This window comes from Typopeltis vanoorti, chromosome 21 (genome assembly GCF_054136105.1).
Source record: "Typopeltis vanoorti isolate ZY-2024b chromosome 21, IOZ_Tvanoo_1.0, whole genome shotgun sequence".
NCBI lineage: Eukaryota > Metazoa > Arthropoda > Arachnida > Uropygi > Thelyphonidae > Typopeltis > Typopeltis vanoorti.
Window position 1 is genome coordinate 41707382 of NC_143569.1, and position 23625 is coordinate 41731006.

At 37.2% G+C, this 23625-nt stretch overlaps 1 protein-coding gene across 5 annotated transcripts in view; it reads left to right on the forward strand.

The window, feature by feature from the left end:
* Nucleotides 1-23625, forward strand: part of Aptx (aprataxin) — a 77202-nt gene that overhangs the window by 20596 nt on the left and 32981 nt on the right. For all 5 annotated transcript variants that reach the window (XM_090411545.1, XM_090411546.1, XM_090411544.1 and 2 more), the window contains one exon: nucleotides 6526-6690. In XM_090411545.1, coding sequence (XP_090267671.1) covers nucleotides 6544-6690 — 147 coding nt within the window. In that variant the 5' untranslated portion in view covers nucleotides 6526-6543. The remainder of the gene's footprint in view (nucleotides 1-6525; nucleotides 6691-23625) is intronic.

The following is a 23625-nucleotide window of genomic DNA, read 5'->3' on the forward strand; positions in this document are numbered from 1 at the left end:
AATTCCCGGTCACCGCACAGGAGTGAATAATGATTTATTTGCTCCAGTATAATCTATCCTTGTTATAAAGAGACCTTAATGGAAAGAATAAAAGAGATTAGTAATTTGACATTCAGAATAGATGTGGCATGTACTCGCATCTTGGTAATAGCTAAGTGAACAGGAAGCATACTATTAGTTTTCAAAGGAAATAGTAGTTGGTTATTGTAATTTGATACAAAGGTTGCATAAATTATTCAAAAAAAAAACAAAAAAAACTATAAACAGTTGATCATTATTACTTCCAGAATTTTGAGATAGGCATGCAATTAGAGCAGTTGAGATTCTGTTCTGACAGTGTTGTAGAATTTCACATGTCAAGGAAAAAATGATTGAATTTAAATCTGCCTTGATTTCAGAAAACTCTATGGCTAGTGTTAGTGGCAAGGCCAGACTTATATGATTCCAATAACTTCGTATAGCCTGTGTTCCTTACTTCTAATCTTAGTAGAATGATGTCTCCCCAAAATGACAAATCAAGCAGGAATAAGATACTTGATAAACACCAGGCCAAGACAGAAGAGAGAATTTATCCTCGGTGGTTGGTAGAAAGGAAGGTTGTTTCTGAAATAGTTTGATGGTGCTACATAGATTAAACTTGTAAAGACATGCTGTTTGTTTTGATTCCTTTAAGATATAGTATAGTTCTCAGAATCTGATAAGTCTGGGCTTGTTAGCTATGCTAGTAATAGTAACACAGAGTTATCTGGAATTAGACCAAGATACTTCACTGAAGGAAATTTAAATTCACTCATCTCTTGCTTGAAACATGTGAAACTGTAATGCCATCCAATCTCAACGTTCTAGGAAGTAATCTCGATGAACTCTTCATTTTTTTTTTTTAATAATTTCTGTAACTTTTATATCGATTTACCATAACTTGTTTTCTTTCAACCCTAATCACGTGTTCTCCTATTCACTTAACTGTGACTGAGATGGGAGCAGTAAACATGTTATGTTCCATACACATCAATTTTCAATGTTGTTTTACCATTCTCTTTTCTCTCCCTGACAAGTTTACAAAGATTTTATTTATTTAGCATATAATGTACAACAGCTGTGTGAGGTCCCTTTTATGGGAGAGTACAGCACCATCTCAATTCCCCCCATTTTTATCTGGGCTTGAGACTGGCATATAGTTGATGAATCAGGCCTATGACTGGGTCTTAAATATTCCTGACTGTAATTTGTATGTTTGTTTGTTCATGGGGCTAGTTTGCCTTTACAGAGATCAAAATATAGGAGCTATTTATATGTTTCACATGTGCCAAGCTAACCATTATTAATTTCATACTAAAGAAGGTTCTTAGTCGACACTGTTAGTCCATGGAGTCAACAGATTTATCTATGGCCTCACTATATATTGCCTCTAGGCAAGTAACATATTTATTATACTGTACCTTAAATTCATTCATACATTTAGCACTCACAACATATGCCAGTATTACATACTACTCCATGTAAAAAGTCAATTTCTTATTCCCCTTTTTACCAGACGAGCTTTACAAACCTTTCAAGAATAGCTTCTCATTCTCACTACCCACTCTGTATATAATCCCTTCTGTATTAATCCTGTAAAATCTCCTCACCAACTTAAACATCTCTGTTGTCACCTCTTTTCTGCCTACCTCTAAATTCTGTGGTTTATACTTCATCTCTCCTCATTTTCTCTGTCTCTCTACACCAGAGATCTGATATTGCCTCAGTTGCTCATCTCTGGATCCTCTAGGGTTTTCACTGTGATTTGGATATTTATGTTGAACAAAGTGACTGAAAATCTGTTTGCATCCAGCAAATATTTAACAAACTTAACTTCAAGTTTATTTTTATTTATTTATGTGTTGTGATATTATTAATCTCCCAGATATACATAGTACACTATTATTGATTGTTAGTGTTTGTTTTTACTGGGATAGTATTTTAAACTATCAGTATAATAATCAAAGATAGCATGCAATAGTCTAAACATTTTATATGAATGAGTAACATTCAGATAAATGACAATAACATTTTTATTTGAGATATTTACATATAAGGTACTTTCTTTGGACCAGAAATTAGAGGTTCATCCGTAATCTCTTCCAATAAAGTATTCCAATTTGTATATGCAATATTATATATCACAAACTTAATTTCAGTGGAAATAAGATATATAGATAAACCTAAGTTGTTGGTTGTTGTTACTCTGTAATTTTGCAGTTTAATTCACAACAACTAAGGAACAATATGATATTTATTTATTTAACTGCTAATATTACACTGGTTTTATATGTATCATCTTTGGTGTACAAATACCATGACAAAAATACTTTGTCATGGTTTTAGAACTTCTTTTTGTGTTATCCATTACAATTTGGAAACTGTTCCCGCTATTAATTGATTGTTAGTGTTTGCATGGTTTTCAAATTGTGATGGACAACACAAAAATCTGTCTTAATTGGTCCATCTATTATTGAATAAAGAAAAGTTTCTGAGTGTTACGTTGATCTTAAAATGACTCTCCCTGATTTTTAGTGTTTACATAGTATGACAAACTATTTGTGCTCTGAAGATGCTAGGTATAAAACCAGGAAAATTGTTAGCTGCAGATGATTCATTGTATTAGTAACATTTCCAGACCTCTGTCTGCACTATCATACGACTCGTTGTAGGAGGCCAAATTCTCATAGGCCACAATACATATCTAACCTAGAAAACATTCAACTTGGAAGCATTCACCACCCACTCTGGCAATGCATTCCACTTTTTCACCACTCACAGTGCCAAAAAATCTCCTTTTCACTTGCTCATTTGCATGACCCTAATAATTTACAGGGAGTGATTGTTCATTCTCCCACCACCCATTTCCCTATTCAGCATCTTCCTTATATCTAACTGATAGGCTTCTTTCACCAACTTGTGTCTTAATTATATCACCATCTGCCATCTGCCAAGCTCTACATGCACATTCCCTGTGTAATCATCATTCCAGAATTCTTAGTCATGTTCCTCTTTACTTACTCTTTCTCTCTCGCACTAATCATTCATATCTGCACAGAAATCCAAATATGGTCTGATTGCCTGCCATACTATAAACATGGAAGAAATGTCACCACACATATCCATACATATTTGTCATTGTCCTCCTTATTAAGGCATCTCACACACACATACTATATATATATATATATATATATATATCTATGGTACATAAACAGAAATCTATGGTACGTTTATTACTTGCACCCTTTTGAGACATTACACCCTCATACATGACTTGTTGGCTCCCATTAGCCAACCATTCTTGCAGTCATGCTATCAGTAGACTATCCATCCCATCCTACTCAATTTCAACAGTAGTTTGTCACATGGTATTCTGTTGAATGCCTTTTGCAAAAACTAGAAAAATTATCATATAACCATCTCCTCTGTCCAGCGTACTTGTCACAATATTAAAGAGTAACCAGGTTTTGATGTAAAACCTCCTCTTAATAAGCCCATACTACCCTCTTGAAATATTTCTATTCACATCAGTCCAAGTTTGTAGCAACTTCACCTGATACACCAGCTGGTATATAGATTGAAACCATTGACTCAAAGTGGCTGAGTCACTACACACACACACACACACACACACACACACACACACACACACACACACACACACTCCTCATTGCACTGAGTGCACCTTGTTCTTGATATCTCCTCCACAACATCTTTCTCTGCAGCTCTTGCATAATCATGGTTCATTTATTTCACCTCCATTCCACTCTGACATCAGCATCAGTAAGTGATTTTGAACAAAGTCCCATTCTCACTAGTAATTTCTCTTCCCTTAACTGATCGTGCCATATTGGTCACCAGTCTGTTTTCCTTAGTTTTTTTTTTTTTTAATCTTGCACTCAGTAATTTCACACACATCTTTTATTCAGAGAACCTTGCATCCATCTAGCCACTTCCCATGTGAAATCTGTATGATCATTCGCATCAGCTAGTGGCATTATGGTGACATCATCTATTATCGCTGTATAAGACATTAAATCTTAAGTCATGTTTTGTGTGTTGCTTCCATCATGTGTTGTGTAAAGTAATTATGTTATCTCTAAGTAACTCAAGAATTTTGTTCTCCATTATTCACCTATTCCTTGTTTTCAGTCATTACTTCTGTAGTTAGTCATCCAGTTATCACTTCCCAATCACCTACTGTTCTTATCTCTCACAACATTTCAGAATGACTGCAGCAACACTCCACTAAATATCTAAAATTTCTGTTTACCTCAGTCCCATGCTACATGTACTCAAAAGCAGTTATCACTGTTTTCTTGAAGTTCCACATGGCAGATAGGACAGCCTTCTAAGATCATCAGTAATATTTCTACTCTCTCTTTTATCCTGCCTTCCTGAAAACTGCTGTATCCATCATATTCCATTCTTTGTAGATATCATCAGCCATGTCTCACTTAATCAATGATTTGTGAACAGACTAATTTTATCAATCCTACAAACTCTTCTCCTTTATTCATTTTCTTCCCTTTTCATTTTCACAATTCCTCCTCACTCTTTCATTTGATGACATTTGACCTCATTACCTACAGTGACGCCATCTTTGAAGCTCTTTCTCTCATTCCATCATTATTAATCTCATACCTCTCTGACATACACTCACAGCCACCATTTAATTGTTTCTCTGCCTTAATGCACACAGTTCTCTTCTCTCAACAGCAGTTTACCCTGTTTTACATCACTCTTACTCAAATGCAGACCATCTCCAGCAAGCAGCTTTCTCTCTTTTCCCTTTTTCCACCTTCAAATTTACATTATATGTCCACATGCTCAAGGCCTCTTCATGCACATCCTAGCTGTCATGCCTTTCATAGTCACCATCTGCTATCATGGCTTGGCAAAACGCGCGCGCGCGCACACACACATCTCTTCCTCCCACACTCGTCCACTGTTCTTTAGCAGCATTTTCAAAATTTGATACCTCACTTCATGTTGGAGGCTTAATGGATTTTTTTACAACACTCAAAAATAATTAAAATAGAATTTAATACTTCCTATATTTCGTCCTAGTCACTACTGACATCTACGGGGATTACAAAAACAATTAATGTAACATATACACAAATCACAAACAATACTAAGCCCAACCACGTGGGTGACACTAAAGTCCTATCTAGGTAGAGCGCCCTCTAAGGGCAGTAGTAGGTGGCCTGGAATGTAAGGTGGGAACTCTGGTGATGAGTGTTTCCCAAATCTTCGGAAGCTTAATGCAACCGTATTTATTGAGATTTGGTTGGTTTTTGAGAGCTGCTGCTGCTTCTAAGAAAAGTCTCTTTCTTGAATTTGCTGTGGTGGAGCATGGTGGTTTTCTTCCATGATACCCTGTGGGTGGTGTCCAAAACATGGTCAGCCAAGCCTGAATGGCCATAATTGTGTTTGAAGATGTAAGACTTGTGTTCCTCTAGACGGATGGATGCTGATCTGCCTGTCTGTCCTCTACACACGGATACCTCACTTACTAGCTCATTTGAAATACCTAGCAAATTATTCATTTGTATACAGTTAGTTTGTATGTTTTGTATTGTTCCCCTTTCAAGCACACTTTCAATATATCTTATTTTATTTTTAATTTTTACCAGAGGTTAGGCCAGTAGTGTTAATGGTTGACCAAATTAGTGAAATTTGGTCAACCATTATATACTGTGTGTATTGCAATGTAGCTTGCCTCTATGTACATACATGTATACTCCAGATGAGGATTTCTCTCTCTCTAACATAATGATTGTCTTTATAATGAGAAAGAACTCTGTTCTAAGAAATTTGCTAAAAAAAAGCTTTAAATTCCTCCTGTTAGATAGGATTTAAACTCCTTTTTGTTATTAAAAAAAAAAAAAGTAATATGTTGGTTGTGAAGGCATCTTCCACTTGGAGATGCAACAGATGTAAGGCATTATACCTCATAATAATAGTGACACACCTACATTATATCCCATAATAATAATAGTGACAATCTATCCCACAGGTGATGTAGTGGCATTGTCATTCTGGAGACAAGACATTGCTGCTGTTTTCCTGTACTTGACTTTATCTAAGAATTGTTATAGGAATGTATCTTGATCGCTTCACTCATCAGATCTTAATACGGTTGTTGCTGAGGCAAATGCCAGAAATGATTGTTTACTAAGCAATAATTTCTGGCATCGTTATATAGCAGTCTTATAGTTACAATCTTTGAAGTTAAGTCAGGAACCTTGTGTGGGTGGAACACAATAAAAATAAATAAATAAAGCTATGTTTGCTCACTTCTGTCACTTGTTTGTTTCAGGTTGTTGAAACACTCAATCTTTTTAGAAAAGCCATGAAAATACTTAGCATTGCATAATGTGGCAGTGATTCTGAGAGCTAAGAAAGAAACTTATTATTGACTGTTCTTTACATTTGTGTCTAAGAAATTTATTTTAAAAAAAATTAATGTTATTTTCTTTTTATTCCATAATAAAACAGGTATATTAGGTATAAAACATGGCAGAAAAAAGGAAATCAACTGATCAGAGGCCTGCACCAAAAAAGTTTCATTGGAGTCTAGGACTGAAAGCCTCAATGGAGGATCCATCACTTTTAGTTGAATCAGATAAGAAAATTGTTATTATTAAAGATAAATACCCCAAGGTAATTGCTCTCTCTCTCTCTCGTATACATAAACCGCATCACATTTTTAGTTTCTGTTGTCTAGAGAAGCTACTCAGCTATAGGGCCACTTTTCACAGTAAGATGCAATTGCATAGCATTTGATTTTCTGACTATATAAAGCTTTCTAATTTGCATTGCTGGTACTTTTTATTTTGAAGGGGGGGGGGGAATGAAAGAAAACTGATTTTATTGATGTATGAAAGTATACAAGTTGAGTTGTACAGTACAGAGAAATATTTAAACATGTTCTTTATTAATTGCAGCTAAAGCTGCTTACTTCTTTTAACTTACCATAAAATATAAAAAAAAAAAAAAGTTTAAAAAAATCGAGAAACAATATTATGTACATTATATATTTTTTTGATTATCACATTTTGTCATGACCATTCAGCTGAACTACTTCTTACTCATAGGCATTCATAATTTGGGATGTTTTATCTGCCCACAAAAATCTCTCTCTGGCTAACATGACTTTAAAGCCACAATTTTTTTTTGCAACTTTTAGTAATGTGATTGCCAATCTATTCTGTTTAATTATTTTTAACTTTTTTTAGATTTTCTGAATAGTCCAGCTATGGTACTCATGTACTATAGGTTTGCAATCTTTCATGGATGGGATTAAAAAAAATTTTTAGTGGATATTTTTTGAGAATCTTATTTCCATGCTACTTGGTATTGCTGAATTTTTTTTCATTAAGAACAATTAGGTAGGAATGTGAAACCATCACCTGCTTTCTTCTCACTTGAACCTATAGAGCAAGCAAAATAATTCAGACACAAATTTTAGTGAAGATGGTAAATTAAATAAAGAAAAAAATTATAGAGTGGTAGGGAACCAGCTGAATAAATTTATATGACTAAGAAAGAAATTAGCCAAAGTACCAACCAGTAGTGTTGAAACCATTATACACATACCTAAGATGAAAAGCCAAACGGCCATTTTTTTTTTTTTTTTTTTTCTGTTGATATAAGTTAAGGGGATAAAAATCCCTTATTGTTTTTCAGCCAGTAAGCGAAACTACGATCGAAAACTACTTGCGAGGTTGATATAAGTTAAGGGGATAAAAATCCCTTATTGTTTTTCAGCCAGTAAGCGAAACTACGATCTGTAACGTTTCTTTGCCGACGAACTGTCAGCGTATCCAAGCGTAAGTGACCACTTGGTAGTGCCACACCACGGCAACTCGTTGCAAAGGTAGAGCAAGATCCCTCACTGCTCTTGATATTTTCTCATAATGTAAAACACACAGCTCTTAAGAGATGTAGTACTGTTTTACATTATGAGGAGAGGTCACTACCCAGACCAGTTTCAACCTTTTTTGAGGTAGAATGGGAGTTCATGTCTCTCATCATTGGCCTTTGGAGAATAAAGCATGCTGAGGATCAGCAGACAGTAAAAGAGGAGTATGATATAAGATAGAGTAGGATAGTAGGAGGTAAAAAGAGGCCTCAGTCAACCTGTTTAGCCTTATTGGCTAATTGGTCTGTAACATATAATCTCAATTTATCTGTTCAGAAAAAAGGTTAAACATAGACTTTTGTCTATAGTTCACATATTATTTTATCTAAAGTAATGATTTACTCCAGTGTTAATGGAGGTTCTTTTTATGTTACTAGATATAATATCCTTATTTTTATTCCAGGTAAATAATTTTTTTTTTTTTTTTTTTTAAACAAGATGTAAATAATAGGACTTATTTAAATATTTATTTTAAATCTAAAATAACAGGACTTAAGGTCCGGTAAGTAGGAATGAAGAGGAACTTACTGAGGAACTTGTATACCTGGTACCACTGGGACTTAGAATGGGGAAGAGACTGGCCCGGGAGATGCCGCTCACGAGGAGCGGCACCGCCTCGCAGTAAGCCTTCGCCGCCCGGGTTCTCAGCTCTCCCCCCCTTGTTTGGAGTAAAGAAACCGTGCCAGCGAAAGCTTTGTGGCTAGGGGAGACAGAGTGGTTATTCTTTTTCCTGGGGTGGGGGGGGGATGGTGGGTTTTTTGGGTTCTAAAGAGATATACAGGGCCTGATGCGTCCCTGTATAAGAAAGCATATTGTCGGTGGTTTGCAGTATTGATTCACAAATTTAAAGTCTCCTATTAAGTGCCTTTCTTGTGCAAGAAATTTGGGTAAGTAGAAAAAGAAACCTTTTCTTATTCTTGCATACATTAAATTTGCGTCTCATACCTGGGATTTTTTCCGTACTTTCCAGATGTGATATTTTAGTACATTGATTAGGAAGATAGTGAACTTTTGGGTTTTTTGGACTGGTGGCAGGAATTGTAGTCGTATGACCTCTTCTACTGTCAGCATGGGGATTCCCAATGCTGTGCTGAGTCTCCGCCAGATGCGTTGGGCTGGTGGGCAAAAATAAAAGAAGTGCCCCACCGTTTCCACGTCCCGGCAGACATCGCAGAATGGGTCGCACGGGTTAGGTACATGCCGGGATTTCACCTGTTTCACCGGGAGCCGCCCGTAGGCTATTCTCCAGGCTAGATCCCGATGAAAAGGCTGTCCCCAGCTATTTTTGATGTTTCTGAAGAGAATTTCATTATTTGTACTAAGATTGGGTGTATCACGCCTGGAAAGTTGGAAGAAATCCCAGTATACTGCTTTGGGTTTGTGTGTGAGGATTGCTATTCCTCTGTCTCTGAGTGTTGTGATCGATTTCACTACTGTACGGTACCACTTGGGCACCCCCCTTGCACGGGATCCAGCATAGTCCGTGATCCCAAAGAGGGGGAGGAAAAGTCCTATAAAATATCTAATTAGTAGGCCAGAAATGTGGTTGGAGTTTAAGGCCTTCCGTACGGTTTTGAATGTGTTTGCTTGTAGCAAGCTTCTGTGATCGGGCAGAGCATAACCCCCTTCTTCCTGTTTGAGTTGTAGGTATTCTTTCTTTACTTTACTTCCAGTCCACCGTTACTAGGCGTCCTGTGGTGTCTTTTTGGACATTGAAGAACCCCTCCGCGATTGGTGGCCGACTTGGGGTTATGCCACTTGATCCATTACTGGGGGTAGGCTCTCTAACATTGTAACGTCATTGTCGAGGGGCTTTGCGCCTATTGTTCGACATTGACCTGTGGTCTCTGTTTCGTCCTCCGATGACATCATGCTGCTTTGTTTCGCTTTTTTCTTTTCCTGTGATTCCGTTTCTCTTGCGTGCTTTGTTGGGGTGCTGGGTGTGACCTCTTCCTCTTTCCTGCAAGCTTCATGGTTTGCCACATTGATGCTGGTGATCTGTGTGTGGCGGCTTGCCTTGGGTATCTTTGGGGTTTTCGTTTCCGTTGCTGCTTCCTTTTCAGCCTGCTGGCCGAGCTCCGGAAAATCGCTCCTTGATATTTTCTCAGGGTTCCCGATGGGCGTTGCCCTAATCGGTGTTATGGTCCCTCCTATTGCTTCTGAGTGTGTCTTGTTCGGACATGTGTCCAATTTGTGGGTCAGAGCCCCACACTTAATACAGGGTTCTGTACAGCTTTCCATTTTATGCTTTGACGATTTGCAATTTCTGCATTGTATTCGAGGGCAATCTGCCCCAAGGTGTTCCTCCGAATTACATCTAAAGCACCTTTTTTTCACACCTGGGTAGTTCACCATTACCCTCGTTCCCCCCAAAAAAACAAAATTGGGGACTTCTTTTTTCATGTCAATCAGGATTTCAACGTCTCCTGTTTTCCATCCTTTATAGTCGGCGTGCTCAAGTGCTTTAATCTCATGGATTTCCCCCCATTGACTGAAGAATTTCTTGACTTCAGGTTCATTCTCTAGGTATTCTAGAGGAAACCTGGTTATTTTTAGCGTTTTGCGTAGGCTTCCTACGAGGAATGGTCTGATTGTTTGTCCACAACAAATAAAACCTTCTAGTAATTTCTTTTTTGTTCGGTCGTTTTTGACCACTACTTGAAATCTATTGTTCCCGTATGGTATGAATCCGTATATATTTTCAGCCCCTACTGTCTCGATTAGAGCTCCCGCTAACGTCTGCTGATCTACAGGCTTCGTGAGCTCAATACCGAGCGTCTTAGTTCTAGGCAAAAAATGCGACATAGTTACAGAAATTCCTGACTACAATTGTAGAGAGGGGATGTAAGGGAGGGCAAAGTCGAGGAACGCAGGGCGTTCCTCGCGGCAAACAAAGCGAGACCAGAAAATGTGGGCAAAACAACAGATAAGGAGAGAAAAAAAAGAAAGAGGTCTTACCAAAGCTTGGGTTCTACAGAGGAATCTGAGCATGGAGCTCTCTTCGGGCCGCAGGAACTGGATCCTCTTTTGGACTGGTAGGCACAGGTTCTTTCTTCTTCGAACTGGAACTGGAGCTCTCTTTGACGTCTTGGCGGATAGGTCTCATCAGTGAGTAGCTAGACCTAGAATATCAGAGTTTAAGTGAAGAAAACTTACATACTTTTGCTATACGATTGCCCAAAAGGTGTCACTATATTATATTATAACATAGTATAACTAAGATGAAAAGCCAAACGGCTTTTTTTTTTTTTTTTTCTGGCGAGGTTGATATAAGTTAAGGGGATAAAAATCCCTTATTGTTTTTCAGCCAGTAAGTGAAACTACGATCGAAAACTACGATCTGTAACGTTTTTTTGCCGACGAACTGTCAGCGTATCCAAGCGTAAGTGACCACTTGGTAGTGCCACACCACGGCAACTCGTTGCAAAGGTGGAGCAAGAAACCGGTCTGGGTAGTGACCTCTCCTCATAATGTAAAACAGTACTACATCTCTTAAGATCTGTGTGTTTTACATTATGAGAAAATATCAAGAACAGTGAGGGATCTTGCTCCACCTTTGCAACGAGTTGCCGTGGTGTGGCACTACCAAGTGGTCACTTACGCTTGGATACGCTGACAGTTCGTCGGCAAAAAAACGTTACAGATCGTAGTTTTCGATCGTAGTTTCGCTTACTGGCTGAAGAACAATAAGGGATTTTTATCCCCTTAACTTATATCAACCTCGCCAGAAAAAAAAAAAAAAAAGCCGTTTGGCTTTTCATCTTAGTTATACTATGTTATAATATAATATAGTGACACACCTTTCGGGCAATCGTATAGCAAAAGTATGTAAGTTTTCTTCACTTAAACTCTGATATTCTAGGTCTAGCTACTCACTGATGAGACCTCAAAAAATGTTGAAACCGGTCTGGGTAGTGACCTCTCCTCATAATGTAAAACAGTACTACATCTCTTAAGAGCTGTGTGTTTCACATTATGAGAAAATATCAATAACAGTGAGGGAGCTTGCTCCACCTTTGCAACGAGTTGCCGTGGTGTGGCACTACCAAGTGGGCACTTACCCTTGGATACGCTGACAGTTCGTCGGCAAAGAAACGTTACAGATCGTAGTTTTCGATCATAGTTTCGCTTACTGGCTGAAAAACAATAAGGGATTTTTATCCCCTTAACTTACATTATACACATAATTAGGTTTAATGGAATGAATAAAGCACAGAGAAATAACTAAACACAGGTTTAATAGCTTTTTATATTTTGTCTCTATTACAGAAATATCTTCAGGGATTCAGTCTTAAAATTATTTTAGTGTGTGTGTGGCATGATATTCTTAAAAATGGCATGATATTCTTAAAACGACAAGTGGAAGAAGTTAGACTGAAAGCCTAAAGTTCTGTGAAAGGTACTGTTGAGCAAGGAGTTCTGATGCTTTCCAAATCTTAGGAAGTTTTACACAACCATATTTATTTAAATTAGGCTGTTCTTTTAATTAATCTGCTGCTGATTCTAAAAAAGTTTTAAGTTTGTATTTTCTGCAGTGAAGCATAGTAGTTTTTTCATTTGATTCTATGTAAGGTATCCAAGGTATGAGCAGCTAGATCTGACTGACCATGGTGGTGGTGTTCTTCAAGGCAGATTGGCAGTTCTCCCAGTTTGAATATAATAAGATAAATTGCAAGAGCAAGGAACCTTGTGAACACCTGGAATAAAGAGGGAAGGGAGCAGATCCTTAAGAGAGCAGATAATGGCAGCCAGTTTCAAATGAGGTTTGAAAGCAGTGCAGAGATTATATTTCTTTAAACTTCTGACTATTTTTTCTGAGTGTCCCAGATGTAGGGGACAGTAATAGTATTGCTGTAATTTATATGTTGAGAGGGATGTGAAGAGGCAAGAGGAACAACTGTTTTGTTAATTTTACTGGCAAAGTAACCATTGGACAAAAAGGTATGGTAATAGGCAAATTTGGTTGGAACAGGGATTGGAGGCTCCGTTGACTAGGGATTTAATAATACTATATTGTTGAGAGAGGGAGATGGGATGGTGAGAAAGTCTGTGTATCTGTGAGTGCGTGTGTGAGTGGGTTTTTCTTTAAACAGAGAAAGAAAGAAAGTGTGCCAATGGGAAGATTAGAGTATCTAGAAAAGGCAAGCTATTATTATTTTCTTTTTCTATAGCGAGCTATAGTTGAAGTGGAAAGAGTCTGTCAGAACCATGTGACCAAATGGAGAGCATCACTGTATCTTACGCAAATAAAAGGTTTTAAGAATGGTAGTACCAAGAGCATGTTTTTCAAAATGCTGCATATAGAAATTGACTAGAGGTGGATAGTCTATGGCTGTACCTTCTGTTTATATATGATATCCTCCCAAGTGAAGTAACTAGAATGGATGGTAAAATTGAAGTCATTGACTATGTTGGGGAGTTGGGGGACATTAATTCCAGGTCTCCCACCCAACAGCCAAGGTTAGCCAATAGCACCCATAGAGGGCACCCTCCTAGGACTTCGGGCTTCCAATCTTTTCCACTTGCTGTTTTGTGGGTTTTTTTTTTGTGTGTGTCTGTATTAATACAATTTTAATATTATATCCAATAGAGATGTTTCTGTGGCAAAGGCAAAATATAGAAACTATTAAACCTATGTTTATTATTATTACATGACACCTCCAGGGAGTCCAAGGACTCATCGTGGGAGGGCACACTACTCTACTTCACTAAATATATCTCATCCTCTCCACTGCTACTTAATTCTCCAACTATGACACTACTACCATCCATCGCCCATCATCACCAACAACAGTATTTTTTGTCTGTAAATTGTGTGTTCTGAAGGCCAATTTATCTGTATGCTGGATGAAAAACCCAAGTTTCTGGGAGAAAAAACCCTGCTACCACCATATGAGATCGGCTAACTCACCATCAACTGGAAAAGTCCATATAAGGATTCCCCTTGTCACGACGACTATGTGCTGTATTCATTTCATTAAAGCGAATTACAAACATAAACCAGCACCTAAGTCTTAATACCTATTTGTTGAGATCAGTTATAGGTCATCAGATCATTTTTAAACAGAATAAGAGAAAGATTAACAAAACAAGTATTTGATGTCCAAAGAAAAATAAAGGTGTATTAATACAATCAAAAGCACCTTAGAAGACTGAAATATAAGAGTTGATGGTATTGCATATCTGACAAATAATAATTTGGAAGAAAATTATTAAGAAACTAGTAATAATAACTTGTGTTAAGTTATATAATATTATGTACACCTCCTTGAGACTTCTAACATGTTAATAAACTACAGCAACTTCTGTTTTAATAATAATAATTATTATTTTTATTATTTGGTAACCTCCATGGAATTAACAGGCTCATCATGGGAGGCATTTAATTTAACTAGCAGCATGTCTATCATAATGAACTTTGAAATTATTTACACTACCTCTCTTCACAACAACACTTGAGCAATGCATTTCACTTACTAACAACTCTCCATGTAAAAAATTACTCCTCACTCCCTTCATCACCACATTTTTATACAACTTCCAGGAATGGCCTCTCGTTCTTCCCATCTTAACATCCACTCTTTTTATAATTTCTTCTATTTTAATCCGATAGAATCTCTGAACTAACTTGAAGCTCTTTATCATATCTCCTCTTTTCCTCCTATACCAACTTCTGTAATCCACATTCTCTCAAATGCTCTTCATAACTAACACTCCAGAGTCCTGATATCACTTTGATTATTCATCTTTGGACCCTCTCTAGTGTTTCCACATCACAATGAAAACTAGGCGACCAAATATGAGCAGAATAGTCGATATGTGGTCTGACCAGTGCCTTATATAGATGCACAACCTCCTTATCCCTACATGTCAATGCACTTTTTATCATAGCAGCAATACTCTGTACAATGTTTGCAACACGTGATGTGCTCCTGGAACTTCATTTCACTGTCCATCTTCACTCCGAGATCCCAAATCTCATCCACTCCCTGAAATACATGCTTATCCCTTTTCTGGCCTTATACAGGCCAGAAAAGGGATAAGCATGGTTAAAAAAGAAAAGTAGAATATGAGAGGAGATTGGCCAGTGTTATGTCAAAGCTATTCCAAGAAAATTTTTCTGCTATGTGGCAAGCAAGAGAAAAAATAATTATGGCAGGTTGATGCTGGTGGATACCTGTGATAGCAGAGTAACCATAGCAAATGGTATAGTGGAATTATCTAACGAACACTTCATCATTGTATATCATAGTGGTGTGAATGATGCTGTGCAACATGTACGTGGGCTGTTCAATAAGTAATAAGACTAATTTTACTGTGGCGAAACCACTCATCACAATATTAATTTCTGTGGAATAAAGAAATGTTGCTGTATGTATTAACAAAAGAGGTTAATAGATGGCGTATACGGGCTGATGTGCCAGAGTGTCACATGACTAAACGCAAGTGCTCATCGGCGCACCTACGAGGTGCAACCAGTCTTCAAAATGGAAGCGTCCTTGGAACAGCGTTATGCGATTAAATTTTGTGTGCATTTGCAAAAATCGGCATCAGACACTTTTAACATGATACGCGAAGCTTTCCACGATGAAACAATGTCGAGGGCAAGTGTGTTTCGCTGGCATAAAACTTTTAAGGAAGGCAAAATGTGGAAGATCTTGAACGTGAGGGAAGACCTGCAACGTCCATCACAGAGACAATGATCAACATAGCAGCGATTATCATCAAGCACGTCAAAAGGAAGCATCCATTGCTGAAGAATGGCTTCTTATTGCACCACGATAATGCAAGGCCACATATTGCTGGTTGTGTAGTGGACGTTTTGCAGAACAACAACACAGATATCCTACCACACCCTCCATACAGTCCTGATCTTGCACCATGCGATTTCTGGCTGTTTCCTCAGCTCAAGAAACCACTAAGAGGCCGCATTTCAAAAGCAACAAAGCATGTGTAAAAGCTGCGGAGGCGGTTTTGAAAGAACTCTCAAAAAACGGACTCTCACATGTGTTTAAGAAATGGACGCAACGTTGGGACAAATGCATCGCGTCTCACAGTAGTTACCTCGAAAAAGTAACTACTGTGAGATGCGTAAATGATGACGATTAAAGGTAATTTTTTTTTTGTATAAATATAGTTTTATTACTTATTGAACAGCCTACATAGGAGGGAGGGAGGTAAGAATTAGGGGAATTAAAGGTGAAACAATTGAAGGTGTATAAAGTGTTGTTTGGGTTAGATGTTAATAAGGCTGTGAGAAATGATATATCACCATATATTTTTAAAGAATATGTGAAAGAGTTAGCCAAGTCCTTGTCCTGGTTATTTAATGAAATCTTGTAATGGGGAAAGATTCCTAAGGAGTGAAAAGAAGGCAAAATAATACCTCTCCACAACCATGGTTTGAGTAACTGAAGTTTCCAATTATAGACTGGTCTGTATATATGCTGTTGTGATCAAAATATTGGAAAAATTGGTTAGAAATAGAGTACTGAAATGGGTTGGTTGACATGAGATTCTCTATGATGGTCAGCATGGGCTAGTGAAGGGCAGCTCTTGTTTTTAGCAATCTACTTATGTTTTATGATAAGGTGATAAATGTGTTGGATAAGGGAGAATCATATACAGTGACATTCTTGGACTTTTGCAAAAGCATTTGATAAATTACCACATGATAAGTTTGTGTGCAAGCTACAGAGGATAGGATAGGGTAGGAATATCTGTAGTTAGATGGATTGGAGATTTGGCTCTCTGAACTACCAGCAAGCTGTGTATGATGGAGCTGTATCTCAGAAAAGGAAGGTGACCAGTGCTGTGCCTCAAGGTTCTATTTGTGGGCCACTACTGTTTAACTTTGTGGATTGACATTGAAGGTTTGGATTGGAGATTTGGCTCTCCGAACTACCAGCAAACTGTGTATGATGGAGCTGTATCTCAGAAAAGGAAGGTGACCAGTGCTGTGCCTCAGGGTTCGATTTGTGGGCCACTACTGTTTAACTTGTTTGTGGATTGACTGGGGATCTTCACATTTTTGCCGAAGATATAAAATTCAGTAGAATTATCATTAGTAGTGCTGATGTTAATTCTCTGCAGGAAGATTTGAATAGACTTTTATTAAAAATGGACAGTTTTAATATTAATAATGTAACTGGTAATTAGTTTACGGAATTAACAATGCATATAAAGTATATTAATTAAAGGTAACTTTAATGAATAACTTCTATATTTCGGCAACATCACGTTGCCATCTTCAGGAATATAAAGATATGGTATGTGCATGCAGGCACTAACAAAAGCAAATGTGGAAGAAAGCACGAAACTAATATTGTTCCTAAAGTCCTAATGGTGCCCTCTGGCAGGCTAATTTGGTTGTCTTGGCAGTTGGGCTGAAGTTCTCATAATGTAAGTCTCCCAAATTTGGAGTAGTTTCATGCACACAAATTTGTTGAGGTTAGGAACGTTTTTTAGAGCTGCTGATGATTCCTTGAATAATCTCTCGTATTTAAACTTGCTGCAGTGTGTTATTTTTGTTTTCTTCCAACAAATTCTATGGTGGGTATCTAAGGCATGATCTGCCAGCCCAGAGCGGCTGTACTGGTGAAACCGGATGTAGTGTTTGTGTTCTGAAATCCTGATATTTGTTGTTCTGCCTGTTTGGCCAAAGTAGGACAATTTGCAACTGCAAGGGACCTGGTATACACCAGGTAGGTCTAGGGGAAGTGGTCGGTCTTTGGTAGAGCGGATAAGGGATGCCAACTTTTTATATGGTCTGTAACAAAAAGTAAGGTCATATTTTTTGAGGATATTGGCTATTTTCTCAGAGGTGCCCTGGATGTAGGGCATGGTGATAGATTCGGTGTAATCTTTATTGTGGAGGGGGGGGGGGGTTGTGGTTTACTGGTTTTAGTATTTTTTGGATTTTTTAGGGGTTATAGCCATTGGCTAAGAAAGTGTTGAGGATGTGGTTTAGTTCAGTAGTTAGGGCCTTGTCATCTGAGCAGATTAATTTTGCACTGTTATATAGTGTTTTTATAACCCCATATTTTTGTGAGGGGGTGGGCGGGATATCTGATGAATGTATCTGCCAGTATGGGTGGGTTTTCTGTAAACAGAGAAAACCAAAGATCCATCAAGCTGGCGAGTGATTAAAGTGTCTAGGAAGGGGAGGGTGTTGTTTTCCTCTTTTTCTAAGGTGAACTGGACTCTGGGGTGTTGGTTGTTAAGTGTGTTAGGAAGGAGTGGAGTGAGTCTGAGCCCTGTGGCCAAATAGCGAACACATCATCCACATAACGAAGCCAAATAGTGGGTTTTTGTGGGGTGGAGTTTAAGGCTTTCTCTTCAAAGGTCTCCATAAAGAAATTGGCCAAGGGTGAGGAAAGTGGTGAACCCATGGCTGTCCCCTCTATCTGTTTGTAGAATTTTCCTTGCCAAACGAAATAGCCTGAGTTCATTGTGAACTGAAATAGGGCTGAGATATCCAAGCCAAGTTTCCTCCCAATATCTCAGCCCTATTTCAGTTTATATATTATCATTATTTTATAGTGAAATAAATTGAACTGAAACTTAAAAGTTTTGAAATTTACCAGAAAGCTTATGAAAATAAAACATTTTCTTGAAACCTACATAAGAATCACTAAGAAAAGGTGGATATATGTGCTTCTTTTTAAGCCATCTCCAATGCCAAAGGTTATACATGCTTAATTCTTATGAGTTCTCCAGTAAATTTTGAAACTATTTTAAGTTGCAGTTTATTCTGTCATCGTCATCAAATTCCTAACATGTACCCTCAAGGGATTTTCAGATATGATAGTACTCCATGAAAAATTTACATCATTACTAACTTCCTATCTACAATTTTCCTCCTAATTAATCTGTTACTGTCAAGACTCCAACATTATCAGATCTTATATTTCTATCTTCTAAGGCACTTTTTCTATATCAATCCACCTATATCTTGGTCTGGGTCTTTTTCTTGCCAACCTGGCAGAGAACACTTTGTTTTGTAATATTTTCTCTATCATTCTGTTTAAGTGACAATAACACCTGAGATTAGCTCTGCTGACACATTCTAACAATGTCGAGTTCTTTGCTAATATCCTCGTTTTTAATATGATGTTGCCATTGCCATCTGTTCACGCCCCTAATCTTTCTCAGGACTTGACCTAGTCTTTAGTCAAGTGTGCTCCTAACCCAGCTCTCAGATCGATAAGTTAAAATTGGTTTGAACACTGTCTTGCATACTGCTAATTTAGTGTTTTGACAAATTTCTATCTTATTCCATATAAATTTATTCAGTTGACTTCCTACCATACCAGCTTTATTGATTCTGTTGTCTATTTCCATATTTAATTTACCATCTTCACTAAAAATTGTGCCTGAGTAGCTGAAATGTTTCACTTGTTCTGTAGCTTTTCCATTCACAATGCAGTTGATATTTTCAATGATTCTGCCTATTTTCATTGTCATTGTCTTGTTATTGCTGACCTTCATACCATATCTATTACAACAATTATTCAATTTAATGGGACTATTGCAGACTTCTAGTGGATTTATTTAGAAGTATAACATCATTCGCATAAAGCAAAGAGCTGACATTAACATCTCCAATATTCATAGCAGGTTTAATACCACTTTCTTTCATAATGTGATCCATATAGATAATGAATAACAGAGGGGATAATGTGCATCCTTGTTTCACACCAGATTTAACATTAAACAATTTTCCTGCACTTCCTTTAATTCTAACCGCTGACTTACAACTCAAATAAATAGTAAGTATTGTTTTATATAATGCCCCATTAACACTATATAACTGTAGTGTATTGAATAGCTTATCTCTTGGCACCTTCTCATATGCCTTTACCAGATCTGCAAAGTTAAATACAAATCTTTGTCATATTCTCATGATTTCTCAACTATCTGTTGTAAAGTGAAAATCTGATCCTGAGCCTCTATTTGGCCTGAATCCAGCTTGTTCTTCACCAAGCTTCACAATCCTTCTCAACCATTTCTCAAGTATACTTGCATATATCTTACCAAGAACACTCAGTAGAGAAATAGCTCTGTAATTCTCACATTCAGTTTTATTTCCTTTTTTATATATGGATACTATGAGAGCTCTACTCCAATCATCTGGAATTTGTCCCTCTGTCCAGGCCTTCTGAACTATGCAATGAAGCCACTGCAAGACTTTTATACCTCCATACTTGAGCATTTCTGGTCAAATATCATCTACTCCTACTGCTTTTCCACATTTTAGGTTTTTGATGGCTTTTTCTACTTCAAGTATGGATATGTATTCCTGACTGCATGCCTAGTCAGTGTTTTTTACCACTGTGCTGTCATCACTGCTTCTTTCATTTAGCAATTTTTCAAAGTAATTACTCCATACTTCAAGGATATCTTTTTCTCCTGTTTTCATGTCACCTTTGTCATCTCTAACTCCTTTTACAACACTCTTTCCTCGAATTCTGAGCCTTCTTCAACAATCTCCAGAATATCTTCCCACCTTCTTGATATTTATTTTCTTACAAAAGTCCTCCCATGACTTTTGTTTAGCTATTTTTACACAGTGTTTAGCTTTCTTACATTTGTCTCTATCTTCTCTAAGAGCACAAGCCGACTTATTTGGCAGGAACTTTTGATATGCTTTTTTTTTTCTTTCACTGCCTCTTTAACTTTCTGTGTCCACCATGGAGTTCTAATTTTTATATCCTTGCAGACAACCTCACCACATGCCTCTGGCTAAATCAATCGGTGTTTTCTTCAGGGCTTGCCCCTGAATCTCCATGGTTTGGTTAGTGTTCTCAAACGCTTTCATTTTTTCTTCAATCATGTTTGTGTATTTTAGTCTACAGTTCACATCTGAGAGCTGCTCAAATTTTATTCACTTTAAAACTTTCTTACATGTTCTTCTTTTCAGTATGAAATTCAATTTTATGCTGCTCAAGACTAAATGGTGATCACTTCCAATTTCAAATCCTCTGTACGCTTTGGTGTCCTGCACCATGGAGAAAACATCACTATCAACAATAACATAGTCAATGAGACTTTTCTTATTCCTTACTTCTTCTCTCCATTTGTGCTCATTTTTATGTTGGAACATTGTGTTAGTAATAACTAGTCCATGTCCTGAGCAGAAATCCAACAGGTATTTGCCATTATTATTAGATTTGCTCTTTTCTCCAAATTTTCCCAAAAGATTTTTGTATGTCTGATAATCCTTTCCTACTCTGGTATTTAGATCCTCAATTTTAGGCTTTTTTCTCTAAAAAGCCTAAAATTGAGGCTTTTAAGAGATAGCCTCAATTTTTTTTAGGCTCTCTCTAAAGCTTCAAAAAATTCCTCCACTTCTACCTTAGTAGAATCTTCTGTGGAACCATGTGCACAAATAAGTCTCATTGTCCAGTTCCCCATTCTGATATTTGCCCACATCACTCTACTTGAAATTGCCTGCCATTCAAGATGATTAGTCTTGTATTTAGAGTTGAATTCTTTGGCTACTCTTTTTTTTTTTCCTTGATTGCCTGAATATAACATTTTGTAGTTATTGCTCAGAAAGATCTCACCAGTTTTTGTCTTTTGTTTTCATTCACCCCTATTATGTCGATCTGATACTTATCCAATTCCTCAGCTAGCTCCATTTCTTTGCCATTCAGGCTTCTTGTGTGGATAGTACCAGTCTTAAACTGTGGTGATGTTGAGTTGGGTTATGTTTTAGGAGTTGTTCCTAGCTGACTTTTCTTTGTTTGCCCTGTTGAAAATAATTGGGCCTTGTTAACTGGAAGATACCCCAGCCGGCATGAAATTCTGTCATGTTGTACCAGCATTTTATATTGTGGTTTAAGCCAATAAGAATATAATTTGGTCAGCTAAATCCCAAATTACCAGCCCATCCTTGTTCGTTCAGTATCCTAACAGATACCTAACAGGGTGCACCATGAGAAGGTGAGGATTGGACATTAGATCAGAATGTCTGGTCGGTTCTCTGCATTCCTTTAAAGCTGTGTGGAGGTCTCTTCTCAATTATAACTTTGACCTTTAAGCACCCTAGTTCAATCTGTATGGCTATAAAATAATAATGGATTTATAATGCCATAACATCATCATTATCAAATTCCTGATATCTATTCTCAAGGGGTGTTCAGGATATTATAGTATTGCATGAAAAACTTACACCATTACTAACTTCTTATGTACAATTTTCCTCCAAATCAATCTGTTACCTGTCAAGATTTCAGTATTATCAGATCTTATATTTCTATCTTCTAAGGCACTTGACTATATCAAGCCTCCTATATCTTGGTTTTCCTGTGAGTCTTTTTCCTGCTAGCCTGCCAAAGAACACTTGGGAGAGGAAAGATTAAAAAACAAGTTCATATTCATAACTTAGATGCTAAATGGAAGTCTTTTATTTCTCCAAACTCAACTATTATGTTATTATAAATGTTTCTCATCCTGTATTCTAACTCAGGTTGTCCACCCAAAGCAGATTATTACTATTGACTGTGCTATGAAGGCACTAGAATGGGGGGGGGGGAACAATTTCTGCAAGACTCTCACCCATGAAAGGCTGTGAAGCAATACTATATTAGTACCATGGGTGGGCTGTAGTTTTTTGTTCCTTCTTATTTTTATTATTTTTTACATAATTTGAAAATTCTGCTCTAGATGCCAAACATGGATCTTTTGAATACACTTCAGGCAACTGTTAAGCACAGGACTAGTTGTCTTACACTGCATCTTCATCTCCCACCTATACATTTGCAAACATCTGTGTTTGTAGATGTTTTAAACTTCCAACTTATTGGTTATAGAATGGAGATGCAATCCACTCATTTGGAAAATAGGGGTAAACTGTATTAGATTAAAAGCTTATAAACCTGTTTTTATTATTATTATTATATTTTTTATGGTGTATTTTATATACTTATCACCTATCACATAACTTGAACTTATTCTTTAAAGGCACATTTACCGTTCTTATTAGCAATACATTCCACTTACTCATTACGTACATTAGAGATCTCGCTTGCCTTTACTGGAACACACTCTTAACTTAGCTTCCAGGAATTACCCCTTGTTTTCTCCCTTCCTGACCAAGTATTAAAACTTCTCCTGTGCATCTATATTATAAAATTTTGACCAAATTTTGAAGACTGCATTCCTGATGTGCCAGATATCTTGTTTAACTACCTCTGAATTTTCTCCTCATCCTCACAGACTCAAGGTGACTGTATTGGAGCAGTAAGTTCAGATATGATTTTTCAATACCTTTTGTAAAAGGTAAGAATGATTTTCCTTTTCCTATCACAGTTTTAACTTGATCACCTCAGCATTGTCACTCCTGAATTTCCACTTGCTGGCCACTGTTACTCCTGGGTATAACTCTGGCTTCATCAACTGCTTTCATTAAATTTCCATCAATTTAATACCCACCTTGCAGTCTCTTCACTTTGAAACATACCTTGCACTTGGCAACAATACTGAGTAAACATTCATTATCATTTTCCATAGCATTAGTGGTTTTCAAGTTATCCTACTGGGATTCTGTATCAGAAAAATCGCCTTTTACAGCTTGGTGTCATCAGAAGAAAATTTCATATCATTATCTATACCATCCCAGTATCATTTAATATCAATTTGAACAGCAGTGGTTAAGGATAGTCCTGTTA